Source organism: Cucurbita pepo, chromosome 1, assembly GCF_057944985.1.
Source record: "Cucurbita pepo subsp. pepo isolate OVF chromosome 1, ASM5794498v1, whole genome shotgun sequence".
Lineage (NCBI taxonomy): Eukaryota > Viridiplantae > Streptophyta > Magnoliopsida > Cucurbitales > Cucurbitaceae > Cucurbita > Cucurbita pepo.
The window spans coordinates 2940462-2959044 of NC_141798.1; the positions used below are offsets into that span (position 1 = coordinate 2940462).

At 37.5% G+C, this 18583-nt stretch overlaps 4 protein-coding genes across 8 annotated transcripts; 2 read left to right on the forward strand and 2 right to left on the reverse strand.

The window, feature by feature from the left end:
- Positions 1 to 242: 242 nt before the first annotated feature.
- LOC111789786 (mitogen-activated protein kinase 19) lies at positions 243 to 4533 on the reverse strand. Of its 2 annotated transcripts, none has more exons than XM_087125615.1 (10): positions 4042 to 4533; positions 2934 to 3342; positions 2730 to 2857; positions 2601 to 2660; positions 1950 to 2099; positions 1712 to 1867; positions 1422 to 1633; positions 1228 to 1329; positions 939 to 1081; positions 243 to 806 (listed from the first exon to the last, which is right to left on the reverse strand). In XM_087125615.1, exons 1-10 carry the CDS (start codon positions 4063 to 4065, stop codon positions 694 to 696), a joined length of 1497 nt encoding a protein of 498 aa, XP_086981741.1. In that variant the 5' UTR covers positions 4066 to 4533; the 3' UTR covers positions 243 to 693. The 2 variants fall into 2 exon arrangements, with proteins under 2 accessions (XP_086981741.1, XP_023526246.2); XM_023670478.2 differs by having other exon boundaries at positions 243 to 788; positions 4042 to 4529.
- Positions 4534 to 6263: 1730 nt separating this feature from the next.
- Positions 6264 to 9312, reverse strand: LOC111780566 (pfkB-like carbohydrate kinase family protein). Its single transcript, XM_023660995.2, has 4 exons — positions 8651 to 9312; positions 6915 to 7100; positions 6602 to 6797; positions 6264 to 6490 (listed from the first exon to the last, which is right to left on the reverse strand). Exons 1-4 carry the CDS (start codon positions 9287 to 9289, stop codon positions 6396 to 6398), a joined length of 1116 nt encoding a protein of 371 aa, XP_023516763.2. The 5' UTR covers positions 9290 to 9312; the 3' UTR covers positions 6264 to 6395.
- Positions 9313 to 10095: 783 nt separating this feature from the next.
- On the forward strand, positions 10096 to 13274 carry LOC111781216 (trifunctional UDP-glucose 4,6-dehydratase/UDP-4-keto-6-deoxy-D-glucose 3,5-epimerase/UDP-4-keto-L-rhamnose-reductase RHM1). Of its 4 annotated transcripts, XM_087120975.1 has the most exons (4): positions 10120 to 10238; positions 10363 to 10417; positions 10921 to 12496; positions 12587 to 13274. In XM_087120975.1, the coding sequence occupies exons 3-4, from the start codon at positions 10934 to 10936 to the stop codon at positions 13034 to 13036; spliced, it is 2013 nt and encodes a 670-aa protein (XP_086977101.1). In that variant the 5' UTR covers positions 10120 to 10238; positions 10363 to 10417; positions 10921 to 10933; the 3' UTR covers positions 13037 to 13274. The 4 variants fall into 4 exon arrangements, with proteins under 4 accessions (XP_023517462.2, XP_086977113.1, XP_086977101.1 ...); XM_023661694.2 differs by lacking the exon at positions 10363 to 10417 and having other exon boundaries at positions 10096 to 10238; XM_087120987.1 differs by lacking the exon at positions 10363 to 10417 and having other exon boundaries at positions 10118 to 10242.
- Positions 13275 to 13978: 704 nt separating this feature from the next.
- On the forward strand, positions 13979 to 18302 carry NADK3 (NAD(H) kinase 3). Its single transcript, XM_023655918.2, has 5 exons — positions 13979 to 14216; positions 15102 to 15347; positions 15955 to 16035; positions 17269 to 17420; positions 17502 to 18302. The coding sequence occupies exons 1-5, from the start codon at positions 14061 to 14063 to the stop codon at positions 17866 to 17868; spliced, it is 1002 nt and encodes a 333-aa protein (XP_023511686.2). The 5' UTR covers positions 13979 to 14060; the 3' UTR covers positions 17869 to 18302.
- The last annotated feature ends 281 nt before the right edge of the window (positions 18303 to 18583 follow it).

Sequence of the window (18583 nt, forward strand, 5' to 3'; positions counted from 1 at the left end):
CCAAACCAGCCCAAACTCGGCCTAGGCCCAAATCTTCTCTATTTGACGAGGCAACGTTCGGCCCATTAATACTGATTAATAATATTCTCTAAAACTACCTGTATATTTTTAGATACTAAAGATGTCATATAAAATTATAAAAATATATTTTCTAAAAATTTTATTAAAAAGTTTACCTTTTAGATATCTATCTAAAATATAGTATTTAAGTTGTCTCAATGAAAAATTCGTTGATTCATGAGTTGACCGAACCTGTACAAATCTTCATTCAAACAAATGTATATACACTAATTGATTGTTTATAATTACATGGCATGATAAGAAGCAGCAAAGGTAGTTAACAAAAACACCCTTCAAAGATCAGGTAACCCTACACCTACACCAGTACTCATGCCTGTAACCCTACACCTACACCAGTACTCATGCCTGTAACCCTACACCTACACCAGTACTCATGCCTGTAACCCTACACCTACACCAGTACTCATGCCTATCTCAGTTACTCCAGTTAAGAGCAGCCAGCCATGGAAAATGTGCCACTCCAACTTAAGTTTTACCACCTACAGCTTCTTACGTTCAATTAAAGATGAATCGTTCTAGGGATCTACCACTGTTCGTGCCATCGGTTAGTTTGAGTGAACGACCGTGCGAAGCTCTTGAATTTGGGATTGAACTCCAAAGAATACGTCTTGTTCACAAATCCAAACTTCTAATTTGTGACGTTAGTCTCGAATAAACATTTGTTATGTTTCTGTTCTCGTATGGGAGAACGGGCCCGCAAACTCGTCCTAGATTTGCAAAAGCAACTATATATCAGTTATATCAGTATCATGGTATTGTTGAGCTTGAAAGATCTAACATGGCAATTTGGTTTGAAGAAAGATGACAGATTCTATCCTATCAGAACTTGTCCACTAAAAAGAGAAATATGTTCATACCAGTAGGCACTTTGGGAGGAGGATGAGCCTTTGATGGATTCCCAAATTTTCTATCAGATAATCCCATGCTGTTATTAGAGACTTTCGGATTTCGCCGAACCGGTTCACGATCAGGTGAATCCAAATTTGTGCAAACCGTGGACCTAAGAAGACGATTCGCAAACTGAGCTTGTAAGAATACAAAACTTATAATACACCCACCAAACTATATGTTACAGTAATAATATTGACTCCTAGGCCATGGCATTATCAAACAATCACGAAAACAACTTAACCGGTGCGCTCTTACCGTGGGAGGGAGAAGTGTTTCCGTTCTAGAGGCAAAACCGGTGCGCTTTTAGCACCATTCTCCTTGAGGTAGGTGAATTGGCTTCTAAAATGACCTGTAACGCTGACAATGATAGGAGTACTACAAAATCAGCAAAGGAATAGCTTAAAAATCACTTGAATGTTGTAAGGTTGAAAAGGAAAATGAATTTGAACCTAGGATAGAGGAGCTTTGTAGTCTCGGTTCTATTCAAATAATCTTCACGAATTTGAGGATGATATTCTAATATTTCTCTGTATAATAGTTCCCTTATGTCATCCTTCGTTAATTTCCGTCTCTCAAACTCAAATTCCACTCTTGATATTGGCTGACAAGAAGGCTCTCTATCAACTTTAGCTAGGCCCTTAAAGTAAGGATCAGCCAGAGCCTGTCAACATATAAATCACAAAACTTAATGATCCCCTGATACACATCGGTGAAATAACGATCAATAGAGAACTCGTACCTCCACAGCGGATGGTCGATCCTTCGGATCAAATGCTAATAGTCTTTGTAATAAGCGGATGGCTGCAGGATCCGCATTGGGAAATCTTTGTGAAAACGGCACTGGAGATTTCTTTCTCATTTCGGTCAAATATTTCCTGGCCTTTTCGTTCCGAACCTAAACGGTACCGATAAAATACGACTATTACAATCAAAGCGAAAAGAAGAAAAAGGACAAATCAATAGCAAGCAACGCATACTCCTGCAATGATTTCCAATGAAGGAGTCCCAAGAAGATCAGTAATCAACTCCAGTTGATGGGCAACACTTTTACCAGGAAACAGTGGCTTCCCTATCAAAACCTCAGCAAATATGCAGCCAATGCTCCAAATATCTATCGCGGGAGTATACTATAAACAGGATAATGATATCAAACGTTAGAAAACAAAAAGGGGAACTGAGTTTAAGCAAAAACTTAAGAAAAAAACAGATATAACCTGACCTGAATGACAGACATTTCAACTTCCAGGACAGTTCAATAGTCCCCCCTGAACAAGAATTATTATAATCTACGCATTATTGTTTCCTATAAACCACTATTATACATTACATACATTTTATACCAAAAAGGAAAGCATTTCCAACTGAACCATGGCCAGTAAATCACTACAAGATGTTGTTCTGATCTTTCCTTGTATGGTGGTGGAGGGAGGAGCAGGGGGGACATTGTTGCTTCAACATTGAGACAATCAATAACATATGTAACATAAGTCATGGTAACAGTGCACTATCAGATTCGGTACAAAATGAAAACGTGCGTAATCATCAAAACTAAATGTCCAGTGATTAGTTTACTCCCAGTGGTTGCGAAAATTCTAGAAGGAATCAATGTGAACTAGTTTACTGCCTACCTTTGAACAGAACGATCCACACAGCTCTGGAGCTCTATACCATCTAGTAGCAACATAGTCCTGCAAACAGCATCACTTAGAAACACTGAAAAACAAATCAATAATCTGCTAGTGAAATGAAGAACATACTGTCCAAAATATTGTAGTTGGGACATCACTGAAAGCAGCTCTAGCAAGTCCAAAATCACAAACTTTAAGCTTGCAATTAGCATTTGCCAGTATATTCTTCGGCTTCAGATCTCTATGATAGACATTTGCTGCAAACAGCATTCTCAAATTTAAAAACCTTCGTTTCATACTCAAAATCTAAGAATGAAAAAGAAAATTATCTACCTGTATGCATGAATTTCAATGCACGTAGCATTTGATAGAGGAAGAACTGATGATGTTCACGGGTCAAATCATCATTTGCTTTAATAACTTGATGAAGATCAGATTCCATAAGCTCAAACACCACATAAATGTCCTTAAATTCCTTTTTAGAAGGTGGCAACATGATGTGCTTGATATCAACAATATCAGGATGCCGCAACAATCTAAGCAACTTAACTTCACGAAGGATTCGAACAGCATCAGATACATGATCAAATATATCATGAATTCTCTTTATTGCAACTTTCTCTTTGGTTTGCATGTCTATAGCAGAACAAACAACTCCGTAACTTCCCCTGCCTATAACTTCAAGAATCTTATATCTATTAGCATCCCCATATTCGGTAAAAAAGTTGATCTTCTTGGCCTCCTAAAGATCAAATGAATTATTTAACATCATCAGAAATAGAACACAAAAGGGACTATTATAATGCAAACATTTAACTATTAACCAAAACCAATTAGAGAAACAGTAAGGAATGTACAAAATGCATTCCAGTATAAGAAATTTTACATGGTGATCATGAATGTCAGCTATGAACAACATGATAGTTATGTACAAAATGAGATCAAACAAAGACTAATGCCCAGAAAGTCCTACATCCAAGAGAAAATTACAATAAGAATCCCATCTCAGAAATCACAAACCAAATTTTCTTCATCAGAGATTAGAGAACCATGGTTAACATCTACAAAAGCGCAAATCCAAAAACACTTCCCTTGTCCTCTTAATCCCTGACCCCTACAAGAAGATATCCCTCTTTTTTGTAATAACAACAGCATTTTCGAGAATATAAAGCCCTGCGGAGGCAACAGTCCTACAGCAAGAAACGGACTAAGAGAGGATCGATAATTCCATCCAAACGCAGCATATAAAGTTACAGAGAAGAAGATTGAACTGATCGTGACGCATCAAACACAAGCCCATTACAAGAAATTCAATCCAAAAACATATAAGCTCATTCAACATAAGGCAAACACACGATTGAAGAAGGTTCTAGTTCATTCAGTATCTAGAAATCTTCACGATCACCAAAACAGTACACAAAACAAATGAACATTAAGGTACCTTCTTTGGATAATCTTGCGTCATCTTCTTCGTCGTCCTCCTATTAGACCTCTTAAATCTTCAGAACAAACTCACCCACATTCGAAGATCGGTCTCAAAAACCCCAGAAGCCAAAAAAACAAAAACCCCAGATCGAGAAGAGAAAAACCCACAAAACCCTCAAATTCCCACCAAACAAAACAAGCAGCAGAAACCCAGAAGAAGCGAAAGTGGAATGAAACAAAGAAAAACCAGCGGAATGAGCCGCAAAAAATCGACGCAGATCGTGAGAGATGGATTGATTTTCAGAGATGAAATTGAAACGCGTGGAGAATATATATAGGCAGAGAGGGAGAGAGAGAGAGAGAGAGAGAGAGAGAGAGAGAGTTTGGTAGAAACATTGGGGGAATTTAAATGGAGTGTTGCATGGTTTCTTCCTTATCCACACTCCCAAATTCCTTCCTTTGTTTCCACTCTGTATTTTTTCAAATTTGGATGCGGTGACGATGACTCGCCGTACGGCACTGATTTCCCTGCTCCAACTCTTTTTTTGTTCATGAGCCCAAATTATATTATTCCCAAAATGTGGATGGATTTACTCTCATCTGGTTATTAAAATAATAATAATAATAATAATAATAAAATTGTTATGGTATAAATTATTTATTTTAATTTTTTAATTCACATTAAATAATGATTTAAAACACTAAAAAATTTAATAATTATTATTTATATTAAAAACTCCACCTTACGGAGAAACTTAAAGAAAATAAATAAATAAAAGTTTTCCTTAAAAATTGAACTTTCTTATTTCAACCACAATCAGACTTTTTCTAATTGAAAGTAAATAATATACTTTTAGATATATAAATATATATATATATATATATATTTAATTATATTATATTTTTATGGTTAAGAGATTTCTTTCACACAAAAAACAATATATTTATACTGTTTCGGATAAAGGGGAAAAAATAAAATAAAATAAAGAATGACGTTTTGGAATGTGACAGAATTTATAATAAAATACAGACATATATTTTTAATTTGATGGGTGAATATGAAGTTTTTTCATATAAGAATATATGTTAAAATAAATAAGATCTGGATGGTTCGATTTTCCAGGATTTATTATATTTTATTAAAGATTTATTTTCAAAAAATAAAAACTTAATAGATATTTTCTGAAGTAGTACCCTAGAAATATTGATTAATAAAATCAATAAAAAAAAATAATTATTTTTAAAACATAAAGTAGATTTTAAAAAATTAATAATTCATGACATGTAATAATGTTATGGACATAAATTAAAGGCCATGTTTTTCATGTGGCTCTCAAGCTCCCAATATTTTATTTTTAAATAATTATATGTAATTGGCCCACATTTCACTATCACTCAAAACAAATTTCTCATTTTTATTATTTGGACAAACCTACTCAAATTTAATTTATTAAAAATTATACTTTCCATTATTCAAGTTTGGACCCGTAATTTTGTATGTATCTCGTTTTTTTATTATTATTATTTTATTAAAAAAAATATTTTTTTGGAGGGTTCATATATCTTAATAACTCGACCAACTCGAATGTTAATCCACTAATCTCTCCTTATCGAACTCCAAAAGAACAATTCTCTATATTTTGAAGGTTCAAATCCCCAATCCTACGATCAAGTAACGCTGCAACCCTACAAAAGACACGTGGGGAGAAAAGGGAAGTTGAAATAGACAAGGCTGAAAAGGAACGATAAACAAATAAAAGAATGACATATATTAATTTTTTTTTTCTAGGTAACGTGGATCGACATCTGAAACGAGACATGGATGATTTTGTCGAAACGAGATGTATTTAATGTGTTATTAATGAATGGATAGTCGAGTTGTTAGAAAAGAGATGAGACATTACATCGTGTAAGATAGGGCATGATAGGATGCCTTAGCTGAAGGGGAAGAAGGTGAGGGCTTAAAGAATTAAGGCCACATGTTACTCACAGTTGTTGGTGCTCTTTAAAGTTGATGTGCCGCAAAATGTACAGTGCCCACACTTTCATTACCAATGTTTTCTTAGTCATTACACGTTGTTCGTTTGGAGGCGACAGCTTTATACCATTAAACTTAAAATGAGCATAGCATATCGATAATTTGATATGCATTATTTTATGTCGAGATTAGAGATTCGTATTCTCATATTTCTATGTTGTGTTAAAATAAGTTATACCATGCGAGAGAAATTACGAAAGTATTTTAAATCAATGCTCGAGAATTAAATTTTTATCTAATGGTTATTAGAAAGAGTCACGTTGTGATAGCGCTCCATGAACATATTCTTCAAGCCTCTCGAACAATTTCGACCTCTGTCGTCTCGTCTCTCTCTAGTCCCTTGAATGGAGGAGATTCAGCACTGATTCCCTATCAGGCATGCTGGGAATGGCTCCCTTCACTTGAACACAAAGTGAGGCTGCAGCAGCTGTTCAAAGCAATAAGAAATAGCCATCAGTTCTAAACCAGTTAACACCACGCCATGGTCTAGTTTTATTGGATCAAGAGCATTGTAATGTAGTTCACATAAAGGATTTACCCGCAAATTTCAGGCTTTCCTTCTTCGACTTTCCTTCCACGAGCGCAACGGCAAATGATGCAGTAAAGGTGTCGCCAGCGCCTGTGGTATCAATTACTTTAGCAGCAGATACAATGGGCTGTCTGATTGGTTCTTCCCCTTGTGTAAACAAAGCAGACCCTTTGGCCCCAAGTTTCACGAGAACTTGCTTGATACCCTGAATTCAAGATTTAGCTAAGTTAACAGCTCATGATCTCTGATAATGGTGAAGCAGCAGATCAAATCTATGAACATGACATCAAGAAAAACTTTATTCAATGTATGGATAACTCACCATTTTATAGCATTTCTCTACAGCTTGTCCGATCTGTTCAAAACTTTCGGTCGGGCATCCCGTTAAACGACTCAGCTCGCTTTCATTTGGACTGAAAATATTGACATGGTCAAGCAGTTCCTGTGGGATAGGAGCGTCAACTCCTCCAGCATCTAAAATTACTGGGACCCCAGCATTCCTAGCAGCCTGCAGTCATTATGGCTCGTCGGATAATAGGAAATGTCGTTTTAAGAAAATTGCTCATAATCTTAGATATGCACAAAAAAGAATGAATATCTAATGGGAGGAGAAGGAACAAGGAGGTCAAAATGATGCAGAGCCCAGACCAAAAGTTCTATGAATTAACCTTCCCAATTCGTCAAAATGGAATTGAATGGGGGTCAAATCAGCCCAAATCCACCTCTTTTGGCTTTCCCTTTCGGGTTTCCCCTTAAGGTTTTTAAAACGTGTTTGCTAGGGAGAGATTTTCATACTTTTTATAAATAATGTTTCGTTCCCCTCTCCAACCGATGTGAGATCTCACAATCCACCCCCTTCAAGCTCCAATGTCCTCGCTTGCACTCATTCCCCTCTCCAATTGATATGAGATCTCACAATCCATCCCTCTTGGGGCCCAGCGTTCTTGCTGGCACACCATCCGGTGTCTACTTCCCTTCGGTGCTCAGCATCCTCGCTGGCACACCACCTAGTGTCCACTTCCCTTTGGGGCTTAGCGTCTTCACTGGCACACCATCGGTGTCTGACTCTAATATCATTTATAACAGCTCATACTCACCACTAGCAAATATTGTCCTCTTTGGGTTTTTTCTTTCGAGCTTCCCCTCAAGGTTTTTAAAACACGTATGCTAGGGAGAGGTTTCCACACTCTTATAAAAAATGATTCGTTCCCCTTTCCAACCGATGTGGGATCTCACAACATAATTAAAAACTTAAAACTTAAAGCCCTTCCGAATTGCTCTGCCTAACAAGAAGCTAGGAAACAAAGGAAATAAAAGAATTTAACAACGTCCTAAAATTCATTGACCAGAGAGCAGCTACCTCATAATGAAATCTAGAAATTGCTATTTCCAGTGCAATAACATAAACAAGCTAACAGGAGTACGAGAAGAACAGTATGTGCATTCAGATCAAACAAAACTTTCAAATAAGAATCATGACTGAATGCAAGCAAGAACAAAATATCTAACAGAATGTCTTAAACCAAGAACAAATTTATTAAGACTGCTGCCAACATATACATATATGTGTTTGTAGGCCTGATAATGCAACAGACCAACCACTAACACATGATTACCAAAACATCACAAAAATAGATATCAGGAGTTCAAGAAAAACCCCAAGTAAACCACACATTTCCCCCTTTATTTGTTCGTACAATTAATGTGTGATGTGGAAATTTGAACTTCCGACTTCTACAAAAAGGAGTACATGTCAATTACCACTAAACTACGCTAACTTTGACATTTGTTTCTAGAACGTTAAGAACTTACTCATTGACTAAAACAACAACGACGAACAAATTCGGGTAAGGGGAAGGGATTCAATTACTGTCAATAGGAACAAATATTTTTCAATGGATATGCCCTTTTCTCATTTTTTCATGAATGTGACAGAATTGGCTCACATCTTAGAACTATCAGTTTAAGTTCTAAATAAACAAAGCAGTTGTGTGTGAGAATGCTGAATGACAAGAAAAATTATGCACAGATCATGAACAATTTAATCAGATCCCTGACCTTTGCAACTTGGATGTTGACTGAATCAGGAATCTCCCTCTGGAGAAGAACAATTCCAGCCGTTCTTATAATCTCCAAATCACTATCAGACAACGCCACAGGCCAACAATTCATATTAGCACCACCAACAATGATGATAGAATTCTGCCCACCAGATTGAAGCATCACCACCGCGTGTCCCGTTGGTGCCGCGGCAACAGTAGTCAAATGATCAAGTCGGACGCCGCCTTCCTCAAGCGCCGCCGTGATCAACTTCCCATGAGCATCCTCACCGACCTGACCCAAAAAGTAAGTCGGGTACTCGAGCTTGGCACCACAGCAGGCCTGATTGGCCCCCTTGCCACCCGCCAGAGTCTGCCCATTTCTGGCAGATATCGTCTCGCCCTCCTCCGGCAACCGGTCGATCTCCACATAGATATCGGCATTGGCCGAGCCGACCACAACCAACGGCGGCGGCCCGGAAGGGGTTTTCGATGAATCGAGGGAGAATCGGAGAATTGGGTATCTAGAATTTGATGGGTTCTGTAGATTTGTGAATTGGAGATGTGGGGTTGGGATTTTGATGGACTTTGTTGACGCTCTGATGAAAATCTCCGGCAATATTGGCCAATAATCCAAGGATGGACGAGAAACAGCCATGATTTCGTTGAAGAAGAAAAGGGGGAGTTGAAATTGGGGATGTCAATATAGAAAAGTTCATCTATTTTATCATATGTTACTCAAATCCTTAATGTACTTGAAATCAAAGCCTGTTGTCATCTTCCAAAGTAATTTAAAGATATCTCTTTTTAACATTTTTAGTCTCGAATTAATGAGTAAATAGGTACATTTAACTTAATTGAACGAGATATCTAATTTAATGATCTTAAACATTATAATTAAAGATGTTCATGAGGCTCGATGGGATGGATAAACCTTCCTCCCTCCGTCTCCCACTTATTTCCTTCTTGATATTATTTAAATTCATACTAAAATTTAGTCGATACCATTAACATTAATCACATCATATCTCTTCCTCAAAGAATTTAAAAATATCTAATCTATATAGAAAATAAATTCTGGTATTGTTCTGTACACATGGAGCAATTTAGTAAGAAAGTTATTGCAATAAATAAAAATTTATAATATCATTAAAACTAAATATGTCACATCTCTTAATAAAAATAATTAGAGAATTTTGAGGATTAAGTGTCGATGTCAGAGATGGTGATGATTTAATTAATAACCGACGATTTTCTCTCGTGATCCATGGGAGACCCGAATTCACGAAGGTTACTATGAGGTCGAGCGCAGGGGATTACAGTATTAATTGACCGGTGGGGAACGCGGATGGAGCTGCGCAGAAGTAGTGCAGTAAAAAATGAATGAGAAGGGTAAATGCGTCATTTCCCCATTTATTGGCTCCCCTTAACCGTCTCCAGCCTCCATCGAATTTAGACGTAGTTTATAAACGAAGGAAAAAACACCATTCTTTCCCGTCATTGTTCTCCAAAGTCGTCGTCTCTGGTTTTCTTCACCATTTCCTTGTCCCGAAGATCTCTCTCTCTCTCTGTCTCTCTCTCTGCCTTCCATTCTCTCTCTAGAAGAGGTAGGTACTTCATCTCTTCCTCTCTGCATTTTTCATTCTCATTCCCGATTCGAAGTCTGTTACTTGAACCGTCCTCATTATGATGAAACTTTTTTGATTCGTGTTGTTTTCACAATTGGCTTAGGTTGGTGCATAGGGTTCTCCGTCTTTCTTGCTCATTTGGATCCGTGATTGGTTTGGTGATTTTCTAGTTTTTTTGTTTCCGATTTCTTGCCTGCTAAGCATTTTCTTGTTATGATTTGTGGCGGATCGAATTCAGATCCTGGAAATGTACTTTGGACTTTTGTTTGAAAAAAATTGATTATGAGTTTAGGAGTATGCAGAGATCTAATCTGATGGTTGGTTTTTGATCCGGGACGTTTTTTTCTGTTTGTGGAGGAAATGATCGGAAATTAAAGTTCTATCGAATATGATCTAGTTTTTTTCTTTTTTATCAGTAGGTTTCAGTTTCTTCAGCAATGAAGCTTAATAATAACTAATGCTGCACTTTGGTTTTGTTTTTCTAAAAAATTGTTAGTTTTGGAATTTGTCTTTGTTTGTTTGCTACTGTATCTGCCATTGAATTTAACGGTCGGCTAATTTGTCAACTTCCCCTTAGACATGGATGAATTCAAATTTGATTAAAATCTTCTTTTGTTTTTGTTTGGTTAGTGATCATATGTTCTGTATTGGTCTTGTGCAGAAGTTGCTTTGACATGGCTACACATTCTCCTAAGAACATCCTCATTACTGGGGCTGCTGGATTTATTGCATCCCATGTTGCTAACAGGCTTGTCAGAAACTATCCTGGCTACAAAATTGTTGTACTTGACAAACTTGATTACTGCTCAAATCTGAAGAATCTTCTTCCTTCGAAGCCATCTCCCAATTTCAAATTTGTTAAGGGGGACATTGGCAGTGCTGATCTTGTCAATTATCTCCTGATTACTGAGTCCATTGATACGATTATGCATTTTGCTGCTCAGACTCATGTTGACAACTCGTTCGGTAATAGTTTCGAGTTCACGAAGAATAATATCTATGGCACACATGTTCTTTTAGAAGCGTGCAAGGTCACTGGTCAGATCCGGAGGTTCATCCATGTTAGTACAGATGAAGTATATGGAGAGACAGATGAGGATGCTGTTGTGGGAAACCATGAGGCTTCCCAACTCCTCCCAACAAATCCATACTCTGCAACAAAAGCTGGAGCTGAAATGCTTGTGATGGCCTATGGTAGGTCGTATGGGTTACCTGTGATCACGACGCGAGGAAACAATGTCTATGGACCTAATCAGTTTCCTGAGAAGTTAATTCCAAAGTTCATTCTTTTGGCCATGAGAGGTCAGCCTCTTCCAATTCATGGGGATGGTTCTAATGTTAGGAGTTATCTCTACTGTGAGGATGTTGCTGAGGCTTTTGAAGTCATTCTTCACAAAGGAGAGGTTGGCCATGTTTACAACGTTGGGACAAAGAAGGAGAGAAGGGTTATAGATGTTGCCGAGGATATATGTAGACTTTTCTCAAGGGACGCAAAGGCAAGCATCAAGTATGTTGACAATAGACCATTTAATGATCAGAGGTATTTCTTGGACGATGAAAAACTCAAGAACTTGGGGTGGTCGGAACGTACAACGTGGGAAGACGGGCTGAAGAAGACAATTGAATGGTACACCAAGAACCCTGATTGGTGGGGTGATGTCTCTGGGGCTCTGCTGCCACATCCTAGAATGCTAATGATGCCTGGTGGTGTTGAGAGGCACTTTGAAGGTTCTGAAGAGGGAAAACCAGCTTCTTATGCTTCCTGTAATACTAAAATGGTAGTCCCAACTTCCAGGAATCCGGGCTCTCCTTACCAGCCATCCTTGAAGTTTTTGCTCTATGGTAGGACAGGGTGGATTGGAGGCCTTCTTGGGCAGCTATGTGATAAACAAGGCATTGCCTATGCTTATGGCAAAGGGCGTTTGGAGGATCGGGCCTCGCTTTTGGCGGATATTCAGAATATTAAACCAACCCATGTTTTCAATGCTGCTGGAGTAACAGGCAGACCCAATGTTGACTGGTGTGAATCTCACAAAACAGAAACAATTCGTGCCAATGTTGCTGGAACCTTAACTTTAGCAGATGTTTGCCGGGAGCACGGACTCTTGATGATCAACTTTGCGACTGGCTGTATATTCGAGTACGATGCCAAACATCCAGAGGGTTCTGGCATTGGTTTTAAAGAGGAAGACAAGCCAAATTTCATTGGTTCCTTTTATTCGAAAACCAAGGCCATGGTAGATATAATATTCTTGGGAACTTTCATACTTACCAGGCATTGCAATTGATCTTTTTGACTTGCTGCTAATCTTTCTTTCTAATCACAGGTGGAGGAGCTTCTGAACGAATACGATAACGTCTGCACACTCCGAGTTCGAATGCCGATATCATCCGACTTGAACAACCCACGCAACTTCATTACCAAGATTTCTCGCTACAATAAGGTGGTTAACATCCCAAACAGCATGACCATCCTGGATGAACTTCTGCCCATATCGATCGAGATGGCGAAGCGTAACTTGAAGGGCATCTGGAACTTCACAAACCCGGGTGTTGTGAGTCACAACGAGATTCTCGAGATGTACAAGAAATACATGGACCCTGAATTCAAGTGGGCTAACTTCACACTGGAAGAACAGGCTAAGGTAATTGTGGCACCCAGAAGCAACAATGAGATGGACAGTTCAAAGCTGAAAAAGGAGTTCCCAGAGTTGCTGGGGATCAAGGAGTCGTTGATCAAGTACGTCTTCGAACCAAACAAGAAAACCTCAGTTTAATGAAGTTTTGATCTTTAGAACTTAGGAGTTCATATTTTCATTCTGCATTGGTTACATGTTTATTGATTTACTGCATTGGAAGGTGATGATTGTTATATTCAATCCACCTCATGTATTCTGGATTTTCTATTTGTTGATTTATAAGTATTGATATTTAGGATGCCAGAGAAGTGTTGTCTCTGCATCGTGCAGAAGCAAGCTTCGAATCCTATGAATAAATGGTATCAATTTTTGCCCACCCATTTCCCCATTCTTCTAATATTCTTCTCTACTGTACCTACCTACGTACGTGAATACCACATCGGTTGGGGAGGGAACGACATTTTTTAAGGGGTGTGGAAACCTCTCTGTAGAAGAGGCATTTTAAAAACCTTGAATGATATCCTGAAAAATAAAGTCCAAAGAGGACAATATCTGCTAGTGGTGGGTTGTTACAAACGATATCAAAGGCAAACACTGGGCGATGTGCCAGCGATGAGGCTGAGTCCCAAATGGGGTGGATATAAGGCAGTGTGCCAGCAAGGATGTTAGGAGCCGAAGGGGGTTGGATTGAGGGGTCTCATATCAATTGGAGGGAGAAATGAAGTTGAGCCCCGAAGGGGTAGACATCCTTTTACAAAGGTGTGGAAATCTCTCTTTAGAAGACGTTTTTTAAAAATTTTGAAGGGAAAGCTCAATAAAGACGATATCTGCTTGAAAATATATATACTAATATTTCCATCATTTTATCATAAAAGTTAGAATTTAATCTTTTAAAGATTTTATAAAAGACAATAGTTTAATAAAATGTTAGTAAATAATCTATATCATAAATTTTTATTAAGTAAGGTTTTATGAAACCATAAAAATTAATTATAATGCTAATTTCTTCAAAATTTTAGACATTAAATTTTAAATTTAAGTTTTAACTTAATTCTGGAAAGTGGAACTAAACCCTAACCCGACCCGAGAGACGAGCTCAAAGGCGGACCGGGCTGACCTTTCTATTATCAGAAAGTTCGACGCCGATCTCTGCACCGTCTTCATGTTGTGCGTTCGTCCCGTTTCCCAGCTTTCTCCTTCCAACCCTAATTTTCGCTGCGAGAAAATGGCTATGAGGAGATTGCTACTATTTCTTAAGCCATTTGATGCCAATCCCGTTCTCCATTCTGACGGCTTTTCTCGCGTCACCAGCCCTCAGGTCAGAACTCATTCCATTTTTCTGTTCGATTTTAATTCAATTATTTCTTTCGACCATGGATTTTTGTGTGGAAGTTCATTTATTGGTGATTTCTGATGCCTGTCTTCTTCCTGGGTTTAATGGGTCTTGTTTTCTTTTGCATGGCTTCTGCATTTGCTTTTGATGTGCATTTGCTTTTGATGTGCATTTGATATGATGTGTGAGAATTTTTGTAGGTTTAAATCGTGTTTTTGTTTTGAATATCTTAAAGTTTAGTTTGTCTGAGTTTCTGCATTTTCAAACATTTGATTTTTAGTCCTTTTTAACTTTAGAACAACTGCGAGTTGGCCTAGTAATCATTTTTTAACGTTTTTTGGTTGGTAATTGTTTCTTATCTAAAAACAAAATATACAATTTTCTTTTTCCTATTATGAAAGATCAAATTATTTGTAGCAAGAAGTTTTAGTAATGGTGGTGCTTGACCAACTTAGATGCACTTCGACTTCGATTCTATATGTGCCAACCAGGTGGGATGGGATTGGATGGCTTTCTCATCCCGTCTCCTCTCCGTGAATGATGAAGCATTATTGTCATTGCTAATGTCTTAACTATTTTTTAGGATGGGTTTAGGTTTTTCTGTGGAATTTGTTATTTTCCTTAGGAATTTTCTCCTCTAATTGGTTTATATGCCTTTTTTAACATAGAAATTTGGGTAAAGGCAATATATTTTTTTATTTTGATTATAATTTTACTGTCATCAGATATATTTTTATATTTTTTTAATACAAAGAACTTGATCATACGTGTTTATAATGTTCATGTAGTTAAGTTTCTTGAATCTATACTTCAGCAAGTTCAATGGAGTCTGCGTGATATACTTTTTGTTGGATATTTGTGTCACTGCAGATCTTACGTCACTTAGAGAACAGGCATGCAGTGCACAGGGAGGCCATAAAATTTTGTAAGGATGTTTTGCAGCAGAAGCCTGTGGATTGGGAAGCTGTATTTCGCAATGATCTATCTGAGCCAATTAGCAATGTAGACCTTGTTGTCACGGTTGGTGGTGATGGCACCCTTTTGCAGGCCAGCCATTTATTGGACGAGTCAATTCCTATTCTTGGAGTAAATTCTGATCCGACACAGGTGGATGAGGTAACTTTGTTATCTAACTAGGCATTCCTTTGAAATCTTTGGAATGGATTGATTATTGATGGATATTTATTTTCAGTTAAATTGCAAATTTAGTTCTTTACTTCGATTAGTTGTGTCTATTTGGTTCTAAATCTGGTAGGATTTCAATTATGTCTTTGAACTTTGAATAATGTGTATATGTAATCCCTATCGTTAACTAAAAATAATGGCGTAGAATACCCTATTGGTTGATTTGGCACAATGAGATAGAAAAATAGTATAATGACGTGATAGGAACAGTTGGATAAAATAAAATAATAGGTGCTATGCTATCTCTTTTGAAAACAACGTATCAAACTCCTTTCATAAAATATGATACACTATTGTATCCTTCTGTCCGTCCCTTATTTGTCATATCGTATGTAATCACCCATCATTTGTCTAATAGGCATGCTATCATTTAGTTAGCAAATTCAATGACTGTAGAATCATAATTTGATGTTCAAAGGTGACATTGAAATGTTATAAAGGAAGGGACTAATAGACACAACAATTGAAGTTAGAAACGAAATTTGTGATTTGATCATTATTTTACTTGGAGGTATTTACCAGATATTTTCTTGTCTAGGTAGAAGAGTATGGCAATCAGTTTGATGCTTCTAGAAGCACAGGGCATCTTTGTGCGGCCACTGTTAATAACTTTGAGCAAGTAAGTTTGTTTTACCATTAAAAGAGTGTTTGGCTGTGGATGTCTATTTGCCACGGTGAGTGAGGCAAGGGGATAGGCTATGTCCATTACTTTTTTCTATCCTCCTCTCTCTCTCTACTCTCTAGTATAGACAGAAAATCTAAATGTTAGCATGTTTCTGCATGAATCATGATATTGAATTATCCACTTGGAAAAGAATACCTAGCTCTAAATGAATTGTCATTCAAATGATTGAATAGGCAGGTATCTGATTTAGAGTAATATGAGTTTTGAGCCTCATACTAACCCTTATTTTCTGATAATGCCTCCGTTGGGAATGATGGTATATTATCTGTACTTTGAATGTTCATTAGCTATAGCAATTTTCATTTCAATGGAACCTGAAGCAGGTCTAATAAACTATCTAAGGCGTTGTTTTTGGATGGGGAAGCATGTTGCAAGGATTCATCTTGTAGAAATGCTGTATTAGTAAGACCATTTTAAGCCAACTGTAAGCCAGATGAAGGAAACCATCAAATGAGAGTACTGGTGAACATGAGCCAGGGTAAAAATTTCGTAACTTTGGGAAGGATGATAAGAAAATTGAAAAATGTAAAAAAACTATTTTATATAGAAAGAAATGAAGCATGATGGATAGTAAGATATATGAAACTTTTAAGAGAAATAAACTGAGGCAGTAGAGTCGTGGACCATGGTTGGGTTTTCTTCCTCTTCTAATGTTCAACAATGTGGAGTGGAGTGGAGATTTGAAACTCTTGGTCAAAGATATAATGTCTTAACTAATTAAGCTATACTCGAGTTGACATTATGGCGGGGGTTGTAGCCACGAGAATTAGGTAAATACAGGAGGGATTTCTGAAGAATTTAACTAAGGCAGTAGAATTATGGTTTGGGCTGTAGCCGGACAAAATGCAGCAAGGATTAAGTAAAATATGGGAGGAATTCCTAAACATCCCCTCAGCAACATTGATAAAAAATATTATTAAAGTCTCAATATTATTAAGATGTTGATTGATATTAATAAAAAATATTGACATGTTGATGTTCCTCTTAAGTTTGCCGTTCACTTTATATTACTTCCTTTCTTGAGTTTTATCATAACCTCTGATTGTTTGGAGGCATAGTATATCACATTATGTTTGGGCTGGTTTAGAGGAACATCTAAATGAAACCGACTTTTCCGACAAGCAAATAGACGTATTACCACAGACTTGATACGATTACTTCATATAGGTATTAGATAGTGTCCTCAGTGGTGTAGCATCCCCTTCCAAGTTGTCAAGGCTATCCATATCTGTAAATTCAGAGTTGCTCACAAAGTATCCTCTCAATGACATATTAATTGCTCATCCATGTCCCGCATCGGTCTCTCGATTCTCGTTCAAGTAAGAATCATCCTCTGGTTCCTCTTTCTTGTATCTTCCTTATGTTTGAGGTTACATTCATTAACCTCTTCCTCTCTGCAGAATTAGGAATGAGCAGCCATGTTCGCCCTTGTTGAACTGTCGATCGAGTGGTCTAAGAATTTCGACTGCTGCTGGATCAACAGCTGCAATGCGATCAGCAGGTGGATTTCCCATGCCCATTCTATCTCGGGACCTTCAGTACATGGTACGAGAGCCCATGACCCCAGGAAAACTGTCCAATTTTATGCATGGGATGATATTGTCAGATCAGTCGATGGAAATGGCCTGGTTGTGTAATGATGGTGTGATTTACATTGATGGTTCTCATGTTTGTCATCCTATTCAATACGGCGATGTCATTGAAATATCTTCCAAGGCCCCGAGTCTGAAAGTTTTCTTGCCTCATCTTCCAAGGCCCCGAGTCTGAAAGTTTTCTTGCCTCATCATATGTTGTACACAGCCAGAGAAGAAACTTCAGAGCAACATACATATCCAAAATAGATTTTGTAGATAACTGCATATATGCAACGGAGTCGTCGACATGGAATGTTCTGAGCATATGAACGAGCATGAAGTTAATCTATGTGCGGGACCTATTTGGCTTTGCAGGACTGGGGTCGTCAGATGCTTTCTTGCTGAGCATTTTGAATCAACATGTAAGATCATTAGCAACACGTATCTGATGGACAAATGAAGGCATTTTTCAAGGGGTGGCTTTTGACAATTTTTCTGTACATATGAGAATGAAAAATGCTGTCTCTAGCTAAGAATTGAGCTGTGAATACCTGGATTGTCGTCCAACCTTCTTTGCTTGTGCGTAACTTTTTGAAACTTAACCTTTCACGTTTTGGTGTTTCTTTATCAACTGTTTAGAATGTTCTAAATCATACATTTTCGTGTAGGATTACACAATACTTTTTGAACCTTGACAAATGTCTTAGTTACACTGCTTTTGAAATAATGCTCTCTACTGTTATAATAATTTTGTGTTATACCTTCTCATTTTTACACTGCTTTTGAAACAATTTCAAATTTTAAAATTATTTTAGTTTAATTTAACATTTCGCATTCTACTCCACCTACAGTTTTAACATATTTTTGCTAGTTATAGAGACGAACTATGGTTTGAGAAACGAAAGCAA